The sequence below is a fragment of the Hypanus sabinus genome, chromosome 13, assembly GCF_030144855.1.
Source record: "Hypanus sabinus isolate sHypSab1 chromosome 13, sHypSab1.hap1, whole genome shotgun sequence".
NCBI lineage: Eukaryota > Metazoa > Chordata > Chondrichthyes > Myliobatiformes > Dasyatidae > Hypanus > Hypanus sabinus.
Genome location: NC_082718.1, coordinates 49664976 through 49686674, shown reverse-complemented (window position 1 = coordinate 49686674; position 21699 = coordinate 49664976). Strand labels below are relative to the sequence as shown.

At 40.3% G+C, this 21699-nt stretch overlaps 1 protein-coding gene across 3 annotated transcripts in view; it reads right to left on the bottom strand.

Annotated features, from left to right (window-relative positions):
* Positions 1 to 21699, bottom strand: part of LOC132403850 (non-muscle caldesmon-like) — a 239790-nt gene that overhangs the window by 14998 nt on the left and 203093 nt on the right. For all 3 annotated transcript variants that reach the window (XM_059987585.1, XM_059987584.1, XM_059987586.1), the window contains exons 8-11: positions 11791 to 11834; positions 11613 to 11694; positions 6626 to 6769; positions 4663 to 4758 (exon numbers count right to left, since the gene is read on the bottom strand). In XM_059987585.1, coding sequence (XP_059843568.1) covers positions 4663 to 4758; positions 6626 to 6769; positions 11613 to 11694; positions 11791 to 11834 — 366 coding nt within the window. The remainder of the gene's footprint in view (positions 1 to 4662; positions 4759 to 6625; positions 6770 to 11612; positions 11695 to 11790; positions 11835 to 21699) is intronic.

The window sequence follows — 21699 nt, the reverse complement described above, 5'->3', positions numbered from 1 at the left end:
GAGAGAGCCTGTGGTATGTCGAATTACTGGGTGAACGAGTAGTCTTTGGGGTTCTGCAAGTCTGTGTCTTTATTGTTGCTTTGTTGCACGCTTGAGTGCTTAGTAGGGAGTGTCGATGCTTTTTTGCTAGTGGGGAGGGGCTTTGTCTATGCGTCGAGGGGGTAGCGGGTGGGCTTCGGGATTCTAACATTTGACTGTCATTCATTCTTTGGGGCACTCCTCGGTTTTTGTGGATGTTTGCAAAGAAAATTAATTTCAGGATGTATATTGTACACATTTCTCTGACATTAAATGCGCCTAATGACCTATTGATCACTTTGCACTTATATTGACATGTTTTTTTCGGTTCTAATTGTATTTTTCTTGTATAATTTGTGTTGTTAATTTATGTTTTCTTGTGAATGTTGAGTAGCTGAAGCTATGTCCTGTGCTGCTGCTGCATGTTTTCATTGCACTTGTGCTTACATTTACTTACGAAGACGACCATAAACTCGACTTTGAAACTTTGCCAATATAATTCCCTCCAGTCTAACTGACTATATTTGAGATCAGACCCATGAATTTAATGCATGTTTATCTATTGAATTCAGTGCAGAATAGGCCCTTCTGGCCCTTCGAGCCAAGTCACCCAGCAATCACGTGAATCAACCCTAGTCTAATCATGGGACAATTTACAATGACCAATTAACCTACCAACTGGTATGTCTTTGGACTGTGGGAGGAAACTGGAGCACATGGAGGAAACCCACACCATCATGTGGAGAATGTACAGATTCCTTGTAGGCAGCGGTGGGAATCAACCCTGGGTCACTGGCACTATTTCACAAACCTCCAATGCAATACCATCCACAAATACATCTTTCCCTCCCCACTCTTTTCAGTGTTTCCTATTTTTGTTTCATTCTCTCCCTTTCCCTTGGAAACTCCTGCTCTTTTACCTCTTCACTTCATGCTGAGCAGGGTTCAAGCAATCTTTCCATTAAAACAATCTTTACTGCTTCCAATTCATTAGATTGTCTTTGCTGCTCATGTTGCCTAGTCTGCACTGGCAGGTCACATATAGCTGGCTCAGGCTCCATGTAAGATACCTGTTTCATGTGTAAATACACCTCTTTCCCATTGATTCTGCATCCTATTTACACTGACCTCTCTGTCCTTGGCCTCCTATATCAATCCAATAAAATTCACTGCAAGTTTGAGCAACAGCAGATTATCTTTCAATTGGTTCATTAGGGCATTATGTTGCAATGTCTGGTCCAAGTTGCTTCAAATAATTATTCTGCTTTTCCCATTTACTGTACATCTCCTTTTGTTCCATTATTATTCTCTTGCCATCTCCATTTGCCTTGCCTTACTCCATCTTCCTGCTTCCACCCATTACAGACCCTTTAGTTCTCTCCCCCCCTCTCTTTCTTCACACCTCCCATCTCTTTTATGTGACCAAACTGTAAAAGAAAGGCCCTTGCTGTTCTATTTCAGTTTTAGAACTAGGATTTGACCTCTGTCAAAAATTCAGTGCCATGGGCCAATAGGTTTGGTTAATACAGCCGGTACCTTGTGAAAAAGTACAACTGAGGGAGGAAAAGGAGATCCAAACTGCTTTGATTTTATTTCTGGTTTATGAACCCCATACTAAATTTTTTAATTGTAATTGTGTCTGTCAATTTTACATTTTGGTGTTTGGAAAACACTGAATAAACAATTCATCCAACACCAATAATGGTGTTGCTACTTCAGATGCTCTCTCACAAACCTACTCATTAAGCACAATACCACAGATAATTTCTTCTGTCCTTTCATCTCACCCATCCTTTTCAACATCTCATTTATTTCTTTAACAGTTTGCAGTTCTATTGAGAAGTCATTGCTTCTCTCACCTGACCTGCTGAGAGTTTCCTGCCCTTAAACAGATGCAGTTCCAGGGAATTTCAATGCAAGTAGTTCCTGCATCCTGGATTAGGGTTAGGATCAGTTTATTATCCTCCAAGAGACCACAACCTTATCATAGGATTTGGAGGCTTGTGTGTCTCAAATGCCCAGAGAGCTATGGTGGCTGGAGTCAGGGCTTTGTGCTTTGGCTGTTGGTAGGGTCACCCATGCCAAATGGGTCAAAGGGCATAGAGGCCAGACTAAGAGTGGTCAACCGGTCCTTCAGGTTCATGGGTTCAGCTCAGGGCTAACAACCCCGACTGGTCAAACAAACTGTTTTGGATGAGCAATGAAGAATCCTTCTACAGTTGTGTGTGATGGTATAACGATAGAAAAGGACAGTGATGGAGGACCTTCATTGCTGCCCTAAACGCCAGCTGGTGTAATGGACAGTAAGTATGTAAGTAGGTTATTATGACACTAAGCAAAACCTGTCTTTTATTCCTTCAGGCCACAGCCCCCACCCCCCAAGCTCCTCCAAATCTTAAGCAACACATGCAAAATGCTGGAGGAACTCATCAAGTTAGACATCATCTATGGAGGGAAATAAACAGTTGACATTCTGCATCAAGACTCTTCATCAGGGCTGAGTCTCAGGCTGAAATGTTGACTGTTTATTTTCCTCCATAAATGCTGCCTGGCCTGCTGAATTCCTCCAGTACTTTGTGTGTATTGCTCCAGATTTCTAGCATCTTCAGAATCTCCTGTCCCTCACAGCCTCAGTACTGTTTCCCATGGTGTGATGTATAGGGAATGACATCATGAAAAGCAACTAAATCACATTAGAAAATGAGACAGGCTCCATTCCAGTCAAATTTTCAGAGCAAAATCATCTGTAATGAAAGCTCTTACTTCTGTCTGTGAAAATGCATTTTTAAAAGCACAGATCTGGGAGTAAAATCAGAATAATATCTTCATATTTTTGGAGGAGCTGTGCAGAATTCTCTCAATACTCTAATGAAAGATTAGTATAGCTCTTTCTGGTCAAACTTCAAAAGAGAAGAAAGTCCACAATCGTCTATCTGTCCAGCATCCGGCATGAATAAAAGCAGTACTGGTAGAGTGTAAATTAAACATTCAATTAAGAACAAATTACTTTTTATTCTGAAGTGTGACTTCAATTATTGAAGAAAAACGCAACAATATGCATCTAACTTCCAATGCAGCAAGTGAAATGTGAATGTTAATGTAAACTGCATCTTTCATCAGAAGATTCTGTTTCATATCCAGTTAAGTATTTTGGAAAAATATATAATGATGAAGAGCCTCTTTGTAACTGATGCTATAGATATAGATTAAAAACATTTCTTTAACTAATGTGGAAAGAATATAAACTTCTATGATATTACAGTTTCATCAAGGTAAAGCCATCTATCAGACATTGAATTTTAGAGCTAGAAATTTCTTCATTTTAGTCTATTTTTTGTTTTCCCAACTTAACCAATTCATGCTACCATTCCAAATTAATTAGGGTGGAAATGAGTACACATGCACATTTGCAGTCATGTTGTCAGTGTTCACTTCTGGCAGGCAGACTTACTAAAAGCTCTGATCACATTATGCACCTCTGCTCTGATCATCACAATTTAAATCAGACTTTAGGATCACTTGGTCTTTGAAAAAACCTGAGTGCAATGTTCAGCACATGCTACTTAGAGTCTAGTCTTAGAGTCACAGAACACGAGAACATAGAAACAGGCTATTCAGCCCATCTAGTCTGTACTGAACAATTAATCTGCCTAGTCCGTCGACCCGCATTCTGATCATAGCCTTCCATACTCCTCTCATCCATGTATCTATCCAAATTTTGCTTAAGAGTTGCAATCAAACCCATATCTTCCACTTCTGCTGGCAGCTTGTTCCACACTCTCACCACCCTCTGACTGAAGAATTTCCCCCTCATTTTCCCCTTAAACATTTCATCTTTCACCCTTAACCTATGTCCTCTAATTCTAGTCTCACCCAACTTTGATAAAAAAAAGCCTTCTTTCATTTACCCTGTCTGCAACCCTCATAATTTTGTGTACCTGTATCAGACCTTCCTTCATTCCTCTACACTTTAAGAAATAAAGTCCTAACCAATTAAATCTTTCCCTATACCTCAGGTCCTCAATTCCTAGCAACATCCTTGTAAAATTTCCTTGCACTCTTTCAATCTTATTGACATATTTCTTGTAGGTAGGTGATCAAAACTGCATATAATACTCAAATTTAGGCCTCACCGACATTTTATACAGCTTCAACATAGCGTCTCAACCCCATAACTCAGATATTTCGGTTTTTGAAGGGCAATGTGCCAAAAGCTTTCTTTATGACCCTGTTCACCTATGATACTACTTTCAAAGAATTATGGATCTATATTCCCAGATCCCTCTGTTCTAGCACACTTCTCAGTACCCTACCGCTCGCCATGTAAGTCCTACCTTGGTTTGTCCTCCCAAATTGTAATACCTCACAGCTGCCTGCATTATATTCCATCTGCCATTTTTCAGTCCATTTTTCCAGCTAGTCCAGATCCCGCTCCAACCTTTGACAGCCTTCCATACTGCCTTCTACACCTCCAATCTTGGTGTCATCTGCAAATTTGATGATCTGATTTAACCTTTCCGTATAACTCAGGTCCGGACAGCATCCTTGTAAGTAGAGTCCCAGTTCAACACTAATGGTCCAGAATTGTCCCTGAGCAGGTAGCCCTGAGATATGAGAAAGGCAGGGAAGAGGCGGGCAACTTACTGAGGGTTTGGATGCAGGTGATTTGTTTGTTTCAGGAGTTTTGGTGAGCCACTGGTTGATGCGACCGGCAACGCCAACTTTCAGACCCGCTACTTCCTACAAGGACAGCCACAAACAGAATCTGTGAAGCTTTTTGTGATTGCATGCAAGTTCCAGTCAGATCTAAAAGCTTGCCACCACAACATATCGTTAAAAAAATAATTTCACCAAAGTGGTTTTCCTGAAGTACTCTCTGTAATTAAGATTCAGAACACATTAAGGACTGATAAATTTATTTTTCAAGCAAAAGAAGCTGTTGTATAATGTACTTCATACAAGGGAGGCCATTGCTAAGGATTTAATAATAAAAAATTGGAGACTATTCAAATATAAGTGTGAAATTGTGTTGGGGGTGTTTTCAGAATGTTAGCTGCCTTGCCCTTTGAAACAATCTAGAGTATAATTCAATTCCTAGTTCTGTATTGTTACCCAGCCTGAACCTCTGCTGGTTATACTGGAAGAAGCCAAGCACAGTGTCTTGGAAGTAGCCGAACAAACTATACACAATTCTGGACACCAAGAATGGAAAGCCAGCTCAGGAGATATTCTCCAGTACTTAAACTTAGTACTTAACTTGCAGCAGCATTGTAAGGGGCTTAGAAAATTTGCAAAAGAATCAAAGGTAAAATACAAAAGCAGTTTCTTATGCAGCGAATTGCTGTCATCAAAGGCATCGGCACATAACACGTTTAGGAACTGCCCCGAAACAATTTCATTTTCAATACTTTGGAGTTGAGTACTAGTTTGTTTCAGTCTCAAGCACAATGTGTACATATCATCTCAAGTACACTGCCTCATGAGAAGATTTAATTGAATTTTCAAAATGGAACTAGATAAATATTTGAAAAAGGTTGGGGATAAACACGGAGGCATAAATGGAAAAGATAGGGAGTGAGATTCTTCTATCACTTTCCTCTATGAAGCATCATTCTGCATTCCACATAGTTATGTTTATTTATTCCTGTTAAAATATAGGAGCAAATCTTCAAAAACATTTCATATTAAATATCTAAAGGTGTAATATCTGCAAAGAGTTTACCTTTCTATCATAGACGCTTACTAAACTTGCTGGGTTAAGTTCCTATGGTGAAAGATTTCACAGGGTCCTGTAAATAAGCCTCCCAGATCAAAGGCTCCTGCTTAGAAATTTCACAGGCGTTTGAAGTGTTTAAGTGTGTTTTCTAATTCTGATACTACGAGGGGGTTTTTATCTTGTAGTTAACAGTTTAGGATTAACTCCTGGGTATTTCAAGCAGTGTCAAACAATAATAATTCTTTTTAAGTTGTGGTGGAGGCATTTTTGGATTTTCTCTATTTCACAGCAGTGGGCAAATCTGTTTTGGTTCAATCAGAGAGAATGACCATCTATTATGCCCAATACAATGAAAAGATTTTTAAAATAAAAAATGACGCTGTGACATCAAGCATACTTTGAATGTTTAACTCTTTAACCCAGAGGCGTTTTTCACACAAAGCATCCTGACATCTTTTGATCCATTTGACACAAGTGGTTGGGCCCAATTTATCACTATAATTAATATTGATAAATTGGCAGAATATTATCTTTAAATTTTTGCCTGTTACCAGTTGTAAAGCAATGGAGATTTTATTCAACCCAAAGAAAACGTGAATTAACCTGAATTTGTCAAAGAGGTAAAGAAGACCGTCTGCACAGTCTTGAGATGCGAGTTCGCTCTCCTCATGTTCAGAACTGTGTGTCAAAACATACCCATGGGAAAAAGAGTTTAAGAAAACAAAGGATACAAACCATATCAAGAACAAAAATAGCAGTGCAGTAAACCTGTGAGCAGTTTTATGCTAGTGTCAGCACACTGACTTGATGTTGTGTCATGCCGTAGACATACCTACGTCCTATTTCAGGTTGACCTTAGGAAGGCAGGAGGACCTCATGGAGAAACCTTACCTTGTTGGGTGTACCCTTATTAGTTGGGGAAGTAGAACTATAGACATCACCAGTTTCCCACATGCTCTTTATGTTCCGCACCCCTTCAGCTGTCAGTGGGAGATCTGAGGCTGAAGTCTTGCCTCCCTTGGTTGACTTGGCGACCTACAAGGAGACTAAAGTGGTCAGTATCCTCTCAAAGCAAACTGGCTATGCAAATGCACAAAGTAGCAGCATCAAAATACAATCTCAATAGGGATAACATTGTCAGCTTCAGAAATGATAAAAATACTTATCAATTCAAAGAGGGTTTTTTTGCAATTGATTTGAAAATTAGTTCTACTAATGAGTGAGACTGAGTGTAAGTGAGGTTAATGTACTCTTGAGCACAAAGCTACTGATTCACGATGTGGAATGGTAGCGTAACACTACTACAGTGCCAGTGATCGGGGTTCATTTCCGGCCGCTGTCTGTAAGGAGTTTGCACGGTCTCCCTGTGGGTTTTCTCAAGGTTCTCTGCTTTCCTCCCACATTCCAACGGTGTAGAGGTTAGGGTTAGTAAGTTGTGGGTGTGCTCTTGTGTGCTGCCCTTCAAGCACATATTCAGACCGTTATTGATGCAAAAGACACTTTTCACTGTATGGTTAGCTATACATGTGACAAGTAAAGCAAATCCTTGTATCTTTGATTGTTAATGCCTAAGAATTAAGCTGTGTGCCACAGCTCTGAGTTTGGGTAATGAGGACATACTGCTATAGTTGCACTTTACATCAGCAAAGCTTGTTTGTGCCTGTGGATTTTATTGCAGTAACAGCTTTGTAACCTCATTTGTGCTACTCTCTGCCAATACATGATCTTACAATATTCCTTTCTCAATTGCCAGAACCCTTGACAGTAAACTAATTCTGAAAGTCATTATTCAAGATAATGCTGTTCCCATAATTATTTAACGAGAACTAACAAGTGGTGTTTTGTATCACCTATTTCCTCTTAACTGATACATTCAGGAAGGTAGGAGCTTGAGATTTTGACTTAACAATATGGGAGTATTTTCTTGATGCTCTGCAATGATATAGAGATTATGTGAAGCATGTGATACAGCAGTTCGTGGAAACAAATGTCACCATGACGTGTGGCGACATTTGCGGGCTGCCCATCCTTAGGCTGTGTTGATTGTTAACGCAAGTAACCCATTTCATTGCATGTTTCAATATATATATGTGATAAGCTCACAAATCCGAACAACACACTCAAAATGCTGGAGGAACTCAGCAGGCCAGGCATCATCGATGGAAAAAGTCCAGTCCATGTTTTGGGCTGACACTCTTCAGCAGGACTGGAGGAAAAAAGATGAGGAGTAGATTTAAAAGGTGGGAGGATGTGAGAGAGAAGCACAAGGTGATAGGTGAAACTGGGAGGGGGGGGGGGAATGAAGTAAATAGCTAGGAAGTTGATTGGTGAAAGAGATATAGGGCTGGAGGGGATTCCTGCCCTGTTATTTGTAAGAACACCAGTCCCTTCTCTTAGTTCCTCCATCTCTGCCATACCTTCTCTCAAGATGAGACTTTTCATTCAGAATGAAGATGTCCTCCTTTTTCAAAGAAAGAGGCTTCCCTTCCTCCATCACCAATGCTACTCTCAACCACATCTCTTCCATTTCACACATCTGCACCTATCACATCCTCCTGCCACCCTACCAGGGATAGGATTCCTCTTGTCCTCAACTACCACCTCACCAGCCTCCGCATCCAGCACATAATTCTTGGAAATGTCCGCCACCTCCAACAGGATCCCACCACCAAGCACATCCTTTCCTCCCCCACCCCTGTTTTTTGCTTTCCACAGGGATCGCTCCCTACACGACTCCCTCCCCACTGATCTCCCTCCTGCCACTTATCCTTGCAAGCGGAACAAGTGCTACACTTGCCCCAACATCTCCTCCCTCACTACCATTCAGAACCCTAAACAGTCCTTGCATATGAGGTGACACTTCACCTGTGAGTCTGTTGGGGTCATATACTCTGTCCAGTGCTCCCAATATGGCCTCTTGTATATTGGTGAGACCCAGAGTAGATTGGGAAACTGCTTCACCAAGCATCTACGCTTCATCTGCTGAAGAAGTGGGAGCTCCCAGTGGCCACCCATTTTAACTCCACTTCCCATTCAACAGGTTAATCCATGGCCTCCTCTACTGTCGCAAGAGGCCACACTCGGGTTGGAGGAACAACATCTTGTATTCTGTCTGGCTAGCCTCCAACCTGCTGACATGAACATCAATTTCTCAAATTTCCGGAAATGCTCCACCACCACCCCCCACCATTCCTCATGCCCTTTTCCCTCTCTCACCTCATCTCCTTGCCTGCCCATTACCTCCCTCTGGTATTCCTTACCCCTTTTCTTTCTTTCATGGCCTTTTGTCCTCTCCTATCAGGCTCCCCCCTTCTCCAGCCCTCTATCTCTTTTACCGAAATGTCGACTATACTTTTTTTTCCCTAGATGCTGCTTTGTTTGCTCAGCATTTTGTGTGTGTTGCTTGGACTTGCAGAATCTGCAGACTTTCTCTTGTTTGTAAATGAATCTGAATCTGAAATTTGGGACTCCCATCGCCAAGGTGCTCAAAGAGCACAGGTGAATGGGAACACCGGCATCGTAGATTCCTCTCCAAGTCACATTTCCTAACAAGCATAGTGAATTTTTAAAAAAGGTTCATGTTAAATGTCTACCAATCAGATTTAATAGCAGTAAATAATTTACCCAGATGTATCTATTCTTACTAAGCCAGCTGGGATAAAATTCCTGTTATGAAAGATTTCATGGGTTCTGTTAATATATCTCCTAGATCTTACTAAGAAATATCACACATATCCGAAGGGTTTTAGTGTGCTTACTCATTCTGACATGATGAGGGAGTTTTAAATTGTGGTTAACAGTTCAGGATTAACTTCTGGGTAGATCAATAAATCAATATAATCCACAAGCTCCAGACATCACCTAAGGTCAGGATAGAACCTAGCCATTCAGCCTATGGAGTGTCAGGCAGGCACCTCCCAGTCTCCATCCAGCTAACAGGAATCACCTACCACTCATTTCTAAATCATCACCTGCAGCCTATTTAAACCCAGCCCAGATCCCCAATTCTTGCTCACTCATATGAGTCAGTCAGCCTCAACCAGTTGTTCCTAGCCTTCAGTTCCCCTGTTAAGTATCCATTTTCACTATTTTGTGGCCCCCTTGTGGCTTGTTATTTTGTAGCTTATTAGTAAAATATTGTTTATTCTTAAGTCATCTGTGTTGCTCTGCATTTTGGTCAAGCCTTCTTTGCAGTTCCAGACGTGGAGTGTCTATGTTGGCTCTTCAGAACAACTCCATTGTCCTGCATATTTTCCTGTAAAATAGTCACTTTTGCCTCCTCTTCAACTCTCCCAATTCTGTTGCCAGCCATCTACGCTAGGGGCAAAACAGTACAAGCTGCTCCACTCTTCCACAAGTCGTTGGGAACTGGAAGCACTCAGGGAAAACCACAGGAAGAACACACAAGCCTCAGACAGCACCCAGGGTCAGCAGTGAACCCAAGTTGTGGAGCAGGGAAGTAACAATAATACCTGCTGCACCGTATATTTAAAGCAGAAGTTGACAGGTTCTTGATTAGTAAGGGTATCAAAGAAGGAGAGGCAGGGCAATGTGGTTAAGAGGGATAATAAATGATTGAATGGTGGAGCAAACTTGATGGGCTGAATAGCCTAATTCTGTTCCTACATCTCATGGTTTTAACACTATGCCTATCCACTTGGAAATATATAACATTTATTATCACTATGGCTTAATTCCTGGAGCTCCCAATCTAGCACCATGAGGAGAACATTGTTTCAAGGTAGCTCAAGGCATTTACTGATCCTCAATAAACACTGAGCAACACACACACACACAAATGTTGGAGGAATTCAGCAGGTCAGGCAGCATTTATGCAGAGGAATAAAGAGTCAACGTTTTGGGCAACGATGCTTCATTGTCATTTCTTGAGAAATTCTTCTGAATGTTTAAATTTTTTCAAATCCCCAAAACTTCCTGTTAAGGAAAATTGGCACAGGTTAAGTACCCCTTATCTGAAATGACAAAATCTGAAAACCTCTGAAATCCGAAATTTTTTTGAGTGCCGACATGCTGCCACAAATGGAAAATTCTGCGTGGCACTGGGAAGGTTCCCAGGCAATGAGCAGATCTCTGTGCACCACAGACAGTTTTTAGAAGTAAACACACATGCGTAATGAACAGAAGTTAATGAAAAATAGAAAAACACCACATGAAGTGAAAAATAAAGATCTTGGTCATGTATAGAAAGAGTGGATTCGTCAGTGTCGGAGTGAACATATGCCACTTAATGATATGCTGATCATCCAGCATGCAAAGATGTATCATGATGAACTGGAAATGAAAGATAATTGTGAATATTCTGCAGGCTGGTTGAAGAAATTTAAGAAAAGGCACAGCATTGAATTTTTAAAGATTTTTAAAAATTTAAAGATAAAGCTTCTGTCTATCACGAAGCAGCAGGGAGATTCATTGATGAGCTTGCGAAGACTGTCGCTGACGAGGATCTAAGACCAGAACAAGCCTACAATGATGATTGTTTTTTATACCTTACATAAAACCTAAAAAAAAGGAAAATAGAAATAGTGTATTGTAATCTCATAATCAAAGCAAGGCATCGTAAATGGAAACTGAGAGTCTGCCATTGTTTGTTGTTGTTCAACAGCTGCTGTGCTGCTTCTGTTACCTTGCCCATATTATATTTTCGTTATATTAATGGTATATAATTATTTTTATTGTTAGTACATATGTTTGGTGAACAAGTGAAAGACAAGGACTGCTTACTGGTAGCACATATACTCATAATAGGAAATGATGGCAATCTCATTATATATTCCAAAATCCAATGCACCTCTAGTCCCAGGCATTTCTGATAAGGAGAACTCAACCTGTAATAACATCAGATAACTGTTGCACTCACCTCAATTGCACTGGTGTACTGCTCCAATTTACTGTCAATCTTGGAGACACCCAGTAGAGGGCGTGCAACCTTGGTGGTTGTGCTGCAGATACAACAAAGTTGACAGTGATCTTCATCGAAGTAAGAAACAACTCCATTAAAAAATATATCGTTAAAAGGGAGCTGATAAATGATTTACCTCTTTTTTGCTGATTTATTCAAGAAGTCTGCCCTTTCGCCAATCTGAAATTAAAATAAAGAAAAGTAGTTTAACATATTCACCACGAGTTGTAAAGCAGAACAGCTGAGAATTAATTCACAAACAAAAGGCACTGCATTGTCCATAACAAACTCACACCTGATCAGATCCAGCAAGAAATCAAACAGAAAGCATATAGAGGAATTGCTTACCTAAAGCTTCCATATCCACTTTGTGCCAATGTATTTGGAGAACCTTTCCAATGATAAGGTGCACATTGTACCTCCCCCCAAACCACCAAAAGTAGGATTTTTACTCCTCAAGTATGTGAAGGATGTAAGAAGTAAAGTCAATTCAGTAGTGGATCTGGGGGTAATTGGAACAAAACCACTAAACAGTTTCCTCAGCACTAAAACATTTTTTTAGAGTAATGAAGTATTGTAACTTCTTATCAATTTCCATAATATATAATTTTAATGCCTTTGACTTTTGAAGCTGCAAACTAAAATACATCATAAAGGATTGAATTAACTGTCTGCTGTTGGCATGTTAAAATGTCAAAAATGCAGGCTGAGAGAAGTTTCACAGCTTGGTGTACCTGATGGAGTATTTTGTTTGATGGAATGTTATTCTATTAATTCCAATATGCAAGGATGTTGAATTACGCTCTAACTCATCAATTCCAGTAGCATAACATCACTGTTCACAGATTCCCATAAAGGAGTTAGAGTGAAAGTGTGCACAGGGAATGCCATTATGGTGCTGTACTTTTGCCTTGATCTCATGCTGGGATCAAGTATAACCCCTCACTGTTAATGAGCCCATCTTCACTTCCTTCCCCCCCCCCCACTGTCGTTAGGTGAAGTTCTGCCCTACCGTTACCAAATGAGCAAACTTAACCCGATAAAGGAATCTCTACTCTTCAACCTTCCACCAATTCAGATAGCTGCTCAAAGTCACCGAGATGCCCAAGTCTTTGTAGAAATGCGTCCACTTTTGGGTTGGATTTTCTCTATATTGCATCAGTTTGTGTGATGGTTGAATGTTGTTTTTAAAAATGTTTTGCTGTGAGAGGTCATTTAAATAAAAGATTTTTTTTCATGAATTTCCTTTCGAACTTGTTTGTTTCTTGCTGCAGTTTGCAACACTATCGCATCACAGTTAACATGCACTTGTGACCTTTGTGGTTACATGCACCCCAGGGAAAAAAAGGACAGAATATCTAATAACCTTGGATTTGCCTGCTTGTTTATTGTGTTTTTATTTCTTACATCACAGGAACTGGCTGCAGAGATAGAAGATACCTTGAATCTACAATACCAAGGTTCTCTAGATTCTGCCCAGGTTCCAGATGACTGGAAAATGATGATAGAACACCAATATTTGAGAAAGGAAAAAGATGGAAGCAGGAAACTATAGATCAGTTAGCCTGACATCTGTCCCTGGGAATTGATATTAAGGAGGTAAAAGCAGTACATTTAGAAAATCGTAAGACAGTCAAGCAAAATCAATATGGTTTCATGAAAGCGAGATCACAATTGACAAATTTATTAGAGTTCTTTGAGGCTTTAACAGGCAGCACAGATAAAGGGAAAAAAATATGAGGAGTGAACTTGGAATTCAGAATCTATTAGATAATGTGCAACATTAAAACTAACTGCACAAGGCAAGTGCACATTTGGGGATTATAAATTGCATAGAGAAGTGGCTAACTGACAGAATATAGTAAATCAGGATAAATGGGTCATTCTTGGATTGACTCAGCCGGGACTCAGCTATGTATAATTATGATTGGTGAGGGCATGAAGGGATTTGGGGAGATTGAGTCTGAGATGAAAAATGGATCAGCCATGATGAAACGGAGGAGCAGACTCGATGGGTCAAATAGCTTAATCCTGCTCCTATTTCTTATGGTCTTCCGGTCTTATAATGAAGACTTGGATGAAGGGCCCAAGATATTGCAGAAAGATTTGCTGGCAGTTCAAAATTAGCTGGCCTATCAAGTTGTGAGGCAGACACAAAGAACCTGCAAAGCAGTTTAGGACAGGTTATTGGACAAGAAGTTTACAGGCGGAGTAAAAGGTGGGAAAATGCAAGGTTATTCACTTGAGGGGCTTGAATGAATAAATACATTATTCCTTAAATAGATTGAGTCTCCAAAACGTGCTGATACAAAGATATCTGGGGTTCCTAGTATATGAATCACAGGAGGTCAATCAGCAGGTGCAACAAGCGGGAAAGAAGACCCTCATTGTAGTGGGAATGAAATGTGAAAATAGAGATGGCTTTATGCAGCCTTACGGGAACTCGGTGTGGTTGCCACCTGGAATACCGCGTACTGTTTTGGTCTGCTTATTTCAGGAAGGATGTGTTTGCGTTAGAGACAGTGCTGAGAAAGTTCACTAGGCTGATTCCTGGCAAGCAGGTTTTTGACATATGAAGAAAAGCTGAGCTTATAATAGGGTGATTTTATGGATATGAGATTCTGAAGGAGCTGCCAGGGTGGGTGCTGAGAAGAAGTTTCTAGCACTGGGGGTGGAGTTTTAGAATAAGGGCCACCCCTTTTAGATAGGGGTGAGGAGAAATTTCTTTTGTCAAGGGTGGTGACTCTTTGGAAGTCTTTACCCTGGATAGCTGAATTTACAGACTCGCTGAATATATGAAGTGGACAAGCATTGAAACTATGAAAAAGTTAAGGAGTATAGAAAGAAAGAGCAAGAAAGTGGGGTTGAGGCCAAGACTAGATCAGCTATTATCATATTGAAAGGCAGAGTGGGTTCAAGTGTGGCTGAAGGTTCCTGCTCCTATTTCTTATGTTCTTTTATTACATTCTTTTAACCAAACCAAAGGTTCTCAATGGTAGTGAATACCTGCTACACTGCTTTCACATTTATTTTTACAAAACAGAAAGAGGCCTTTTGCCCCATTAGGTCCATGCCAGGTCTCAGAGCCTACCCATCAGTCCCTCTGACCCACCCATCTCTCTAACCTATTGTCTCAATGTCCATCATGATTCTTCTGCCACCTACCACATCAGGGGCATTTAGCCTATCAGCATGTTTCTGGGGTGTGGGAGGAAGCCAGAGCACCCAACAGAAACCCATACAGTCATAGGAAGAAAGTGCAAACTCCACACAGACAGCAGCTAAACCCAGGTTGCTGGATCACTGATGTAATCCCACTATGCTGCCCGTTTTAGTACACAATCTCTTCAAATACCTTCCTTTGTTGGGCGTTTAGGGTTAGTGAATGTATTTCCTGAATGAATGGGACAATTTATGTTCAGGCTCAGATTATTTCTTAAGATGTTACACTGCTGAAGGCCTAGAGATGGCGCCACCCCAAAAGGGGATTAAATATATAGGTGATTGTTTTGAAGGAGGTATATTGATGTCGTTTGATCAATTAAAAAATAAATATAAAATATCAAATAATAATCTTTTTTGTTATTTTCAATTAAAAGCTTATTTACGAGAAAAGCTGGGTCAAACAATGTTGATGCCAAAATCTAGTGAAATAGAAATATTAATTCAGAAAGGAAAAATTTAAAAATTTATATCTTGTATGTATAATTTGATCCAAACTCAGACAAGTAAATTAGTTCATAAATCAAGACAAAAATGGGAATCTGATTTGAATGTTAAATTTGATGGAAAAAATTGGTCAAGATTATGTTCTGATAGTATGAGAAATACAATAAATGTTTGACTTAGATTAATACAATATAATTTTTACATCAATTATATATAACACCACAGAAAATAAATAGATTAAATTTAAATATGTCTGACCAATGTTTTCGATGTAATCAAGAAATCTGTACTTTTTTACATTCTACTTGGTCTTGTTTTAAAATTCAACCATTTTGGATAAATCTAAGACTTTTATTGGAACAAATTACTGGAGTACAACTCCCACGTAGTCCAGTATTATTTTTATTAGGAGACATTGAAGGGATAATACCGAAACTTAAATTGAATAAGTATCAGAAAAAAATTATAAAAATTGCATTGGCAGTAGCGAAAAAAGTTATTGCAGTTACTTGGAAATCTGATTTATACTTAACTATGGATCGTTGGAATAATGAAATACATAGTTGTATTCCACTTGAAAAAATTACACACAAACTAAGAAATGAATATGATATATTTTTGAAAATTTGGTTCCCATACTTACAAAAGATAGGATTAAATACATAGGTCCTTTGAAGATAAAATTATAAAGTAATTGGGGAAAGAAAAAAATAAATATTAAAATTATTTTGAACTCCATGGAGCATGTGGGGATTCTCCGATATCCAGGCAATCTTTCTCTTCTTTCTTTTTTCTCTTTAGATCAGGGTTAAGGGGAGGGGGGAGAGTTAATATTTTTCTTACTATTTTATCATCACATTTATTCTTGTAATTTTCTAAAATTTAATAAATAAATATTTTTTTTTTAAAAAGAGGTGGCGCTGCTGTGGTGAAAATCAGAATCCGATTTAATATCCCCGGCAAATGTTTTTAAAATTGTGAACAATATGTGATAAATATATATATTAAATGTATATATGTATATTAAATAGTTAAATTAAATAAGTAGTGCAAAAACAGAAATAAAATAAAATAGGGTTAGTGTTCATGGCTTCTACGATTATTTAGATATCAGGTGGCAGAGGGGAAGGAGCTGTTCTTGAATCGTTGAGTGTGTGTCTCCAGGCTCCTGTACCTCCTCCCTGATGGCAGAGGGGAAGGAACTGTTCTTGAATCGTTGAGTGTGTGTCTCCAGGCTCCTGTACCTCCTCCCTGATGGCAGAGGGGAAGGAACTGTTCCTGAATCGTTGAGTGTGTGTCTTCAGGCTCCTGTACCTCCTCCCTGATGGCAGAGGGGAAGGAACTGTTCCTGAATCGTTGAGTGTGTGTCTTCAGGCTCCTGTACCTCCTCCCTGACGGCAGAGGGGAAGGAACTGTTCCTGAATCGTTGAGTGTGTGTCTCCAGGCTCCTGTACCTCCTCCCTGATGGCAGAGGGGAAGGAACTGTTCCTGAATCGTTGAGTGTGTGTCTCCAGGCTCCTGTACCTCCTCCCTGACGGCAGAGGGGAAGGAACTGTTCCTGAATCGTTGAGTGTGTGTCTCCAGGCTCCTGTACCTCCTCCCTGACGGCAGAGGGGAAGGAACTGTTCCTGAATCGTTGAGTGTGTGTCTCCAGGCTCCTGTACCTCCTCCCTGACGGCAGAGGGGAAGGAACTGTTCCTGAATCGTTGAGTGTGTGTCTCCAGGCTCCTGTACCTCCTCCCTGACGGCAGAGGGGAAGGAACTGTTCCTGAATCGTTGAGTGTGTGTCTCCAGGCTCCTGTACCTCCTCCCTGACGGCAGAGGGGAAGGAACTGTTCCTGAATCGTTGAGTGTGTGTCTCCAGGCTCCTGTACCTCCTCCCTGACGGCAGAGGGGAAGGAACTGTTCCTGAATCGTTGAGTGTGTGTCTCCAGGCTCCTGTACCTCCTCCCTGACGGCAGAGGGGAAGGAACTGTTCCTGAATCGTTGAGTGTGTGTCTCCAGGCTCCTGTACCTCCTCCCTGATGGCAGAGGGGAAGGAACTGTTCCTGAATCGTTGAGTGTGTGCCTTTAGGTTTGCACACTCCTTCCTGATGGTAACAATAAGAGGGCATGCCCTGTGTTGGGGGCCCTTCACGATAGACACCACCTTTTTGAGGCACCGCTCCTTGAAAATGTCTTGGATACTATGGAGGCTAGTACCCATGATGAATCTGACAAATTTTACAACTCTCTGCATCTTACTTCAATTCAATCATTTCCCCACGCCATGAAAAACCAGTAAGGGGGAAGATCAAGGGGTGGAGGAGGGGAAGCAGGGAGGGGATAGGCAGGAAAGGTGAAGAAGGAATGTAAGGGGAAAGCACTATGTGTAGTAAAGGAAGGCAGAATCATGAGAGAGCTGATAGGCAGCTGGAGGAGGAGGCAGAGTGAAACTGGGATGGGGAGGGAAGGGGAGGGAATTACCAGAAGTTGGAGAATTCAGCTGGAGACTTGGCATGAACATTGAATTCTCCAACTTCGGGTAATTCCCTCCCCCTCCCTCCCCATCCCAGTTTCACTCTGCCTCCTTCTCTAGCTGCCTATCACCTCTCTCATGATTCTGCCTTCTTCTACTACACATAGTGCTTTCCCCTTACATTCCTTCTTCACCTTTCCTGCCTATCCCCTCCCTGCTTCCCCTCCTCCACCCCTTGATCTTTCCCCTTACTGGTTTTTCACCTGGCACCTACCAGCCTTCTCCTTCCCACCCTCCCTCCACCTTCTTTCTAGGGCCCCTGCCCCCTCACTCTTCAGTCCTGATGAAGGGTCTCGGCCCAAAACATTGACTGCTCATTTCCACGGATGCTGCCCGACCTGCTGAGTTCCTCCAGCGTGTTGTACGTGTTGCAGTTGTCCAGTGTGTTGGTTCCTCTAGTACTACAAGTAATTTGTTGATGATTATTATTTAGAAACTTCACCAAGTCAGCCTGGTTAAAATACTGGAAAATGTCAGGGTAGGCATCAGGATGTTCTGTTTCATGCCTGTGGATTACATTGCTCAGTTCTTCCAGAGCCTGCTTGACATTGGCCTGCTTATTTATTGAGGTACAGTGAAGAATAGGGTCTTCCAGACAACAATCCCTAACAATCCCCAATTTAACTCTATCCTAATCATGGAATTTACAATGACTAATTATCACTAAACCAGCACAGCTTTGGACTATGGGAGGAAACTGGAGCACCTGGAGAAAACCCATGCATTCCCGGGGCGGAGGGTAGGGGAGGTGATGCAGAAAGTCTTCTTACAGCTGACTTCAGAATGGAATTCCAAACACCAGAGCCTTGAGCTGTAATAGTGTCAGGCTACAATGGTGGAAGTGAAGACACTTGATGCAGCTGAGAATGTGCATGTTCGCTCTATATGCATCTCAATATTTTGTCACACTTCTTCTAAATTTAAGGCAAGACCATAAATCAGAACTCAAATCGGGATTGGAGCAAGACGCAATACAATGAGAATACAATGTATTCTGGTTAAAGTTTGGATATCAAGAACGTTCCATAAAAATTGCCCAACATTGTGACGATATTAATGAAAGTAGTCCACTGACGTAAACTGCTCTTTTAACTGTGTGCAATTTTTGTTTAAAGTGCATGTGTGTTTGAAACAGATAAAGACAAAGAGCAGAAAGAATGTTTGCATAAGTGTGTAGTGTTCTTCTTAAAGTCACTTTCAAACAGTGACTCTGCCATATTTTAAGCAAGTATGAGATGGAATAGTTGTGACATTTTAGGACATTCTCTGTCAGATCTTAATTATTTAAAAAAAGTCAGGAAAATGTTCTTGATTGCCTTGTTCGGTTTTGCTCTGGGTATAAGTTCTGTAGGGTTAATTGGAATAACACTCTCAGCATGCATCAATGCAAAGAACGATGCAGAGTTTTGAATTCATGAAACAATCTTTTGTTTTGATTGTTTACTTCAGTTGGGGTGGACAGTATCAACCAAGTGTAGGAGCACACAGCAACACAGCAAAAGAACTATTGAATGGCATAGATACGGACACATACGGTAAATAGGATGCACATATATTGGGGGATCTGAAACAGATTGCAGAAAGTACAGTCTTATAACCAACTAATGCTTAACCTTCAGGACTCAGATATAATTCTGGAGCTATCCATAAGAATTACAGTTCAATATTTTCCCTATGTCCACTTAAGTTCTTCTAAATAAATCATGTTATAAAGGCCACATTACACATTTACAGAATCAGCTCTCTAATCTCTGCCTTGATAAAAGCCAACAGTAAGATATTTTGTACTCTAACTATGCTCTGTGTGAAAATGATACATGATATAACACTTTCTTTTTTCTTGCCAAATTGCCCAGTTTTTATAAGAGCTCACCTGCAAATGGAAATAAGAACTTAAACTTATCTTTTTCTTCTCTAAGTAAATAGCACCAGATCTTGTGCCTTATCCTAATCCCCAAATCCACTCACTCTCTTGGTGCCAAATACCTAATGATCCCAACCTTCAATGTATTAAACTACTGAGAAACTACAATCAACTGAGGTAGAAAATCCTTAAGGTGTATGATCATCTACATAAAGGAATTCTTCCAAAGCTCATTTTCTTATCCTAATACTACCCATGGTTCTGGACACTACAGTCTGAGGAAACATCCTGTCATTATCTAACATGTCAATCCCTCTCAGAAGCTCAGATTTTTCGGTGGGGTCATATCTTGGGTTTTGAAGCTCTGGAGACAAAGATTATGGATCATTCACAGCATGAACTCCACATCCCAGTAATCAGTCTAATGAATCTGTAATGGATTGATCCATGGACTTTCATGAAAAGTGAAGAAGTTTAAACAATATATTTTAAAAGAAACCTCACCAAACCTATACCCAATTACTCCTGGATTCCCATAATTTTGTATTCCACTTCCTTCCAATGCAAGTCAGTGTACCATTGTCTCTTCAATTGCTCGCTCTGCCTGCATTTCATAAACTAGCACATCAAGTAGTATTTTGTTCTGTCTTTCTCATAACCCCAGGTGTTCCCCATTGTCTACCATCTTCTCATTCACCTAACTGGCCCCCATCCTTCTGCTTCTCTGCGTCCTTCACACAACTCACATTGTCACCTGACTTTGAAAGCGCGGCACACTTAATCAGGATGCACAGCTCAGTTTCAGTGCAGTTGTGCAGAAGGATTGGATTCACAAAATACCCACAATCACAGTTTGCAGAGGATATCAATCCCTCTGGCTCCTCACAAAAATGGATAGGGCTCACTGCATGAATTTGCAAATGCACAAGAATTTCTAGCCTACAATATGGTGATTGTGACATTGCTGTTTGTAGAAGCTGGTTCTGCATGATCCAACTACTTCTTTTCTCTATATTACACAATAATCATATATCAGAAAATGATTAATTGGGTGTAATGTCCTGGGATTGGGACAAATGCAGCATTAATGCAATTTTCCAGATGGAATCAACTATAGCATAAGTGAATTTCAATAATTAATTTATGAGGGCAAAGTCATTTGAATGACTGTTTTAATTATTTTCAAACTTTTCCAAAGAGAATCTCAGATTGTTATAAATTGGGAGTTTCAAGATGGCGACGTAGACATCTGCCTTCGGGCACTCTTCATTTTATAAACTATAATCACCCTTTAATCAAATCTTTTCGTACTTAATTACATGGGTTGATACTCACGATTTACTTCTTTTTTAAAATAATACTTTATTTAATCTTCAAACTTAAAATGTCTGTATCTAAGAAATCGTCGAAAGACCCTCCATCTCTTGAGGCAATCTCTAGTCTTCTGGATACTAAATTTGCAAGTCTGGAAAATAAGCTTACTGCGAAAATGTCTGAGCTTGAAGAAGTCGTTAGGTCGTTTGATACCAAGCTTCAATCACAGGCAGCAGATATTGAACGGCATGAAGAAAAGTTTGCGGCTCTTGACAAGTTAATTTGTGAAAAAATACGTACTATTGAAACTTTGGAGGAGAAGTTACGGTCGACCGTTAAAATAGTGGAGCAGAGTAAGTTTAAAATCACCGATCTTGAAAACTGATCTCGCAGACAAAACTTGCGAATTATCGGTTTTCCCGAAAATATTGAGTCTGGTGACCTAACTGAATATTTCTCTAACTTATTGTGGGAAATTTTTGGTGAGGACGCTTTGCAGGCTAAACCTACTATTGATCGTGCTCACAGAGTTTCAAGATTTTCGATCTCGAGAGATAAACGGCGAGCTGTGATTGTTCGCCTCCATTATCCTCAGGAGAAAGAGCTTTTAATCCGATTAGCTCATCAGAAAGGTATGATTTCTCACAGAAACAACCACTTTCGAATTGTTGAAGATTATT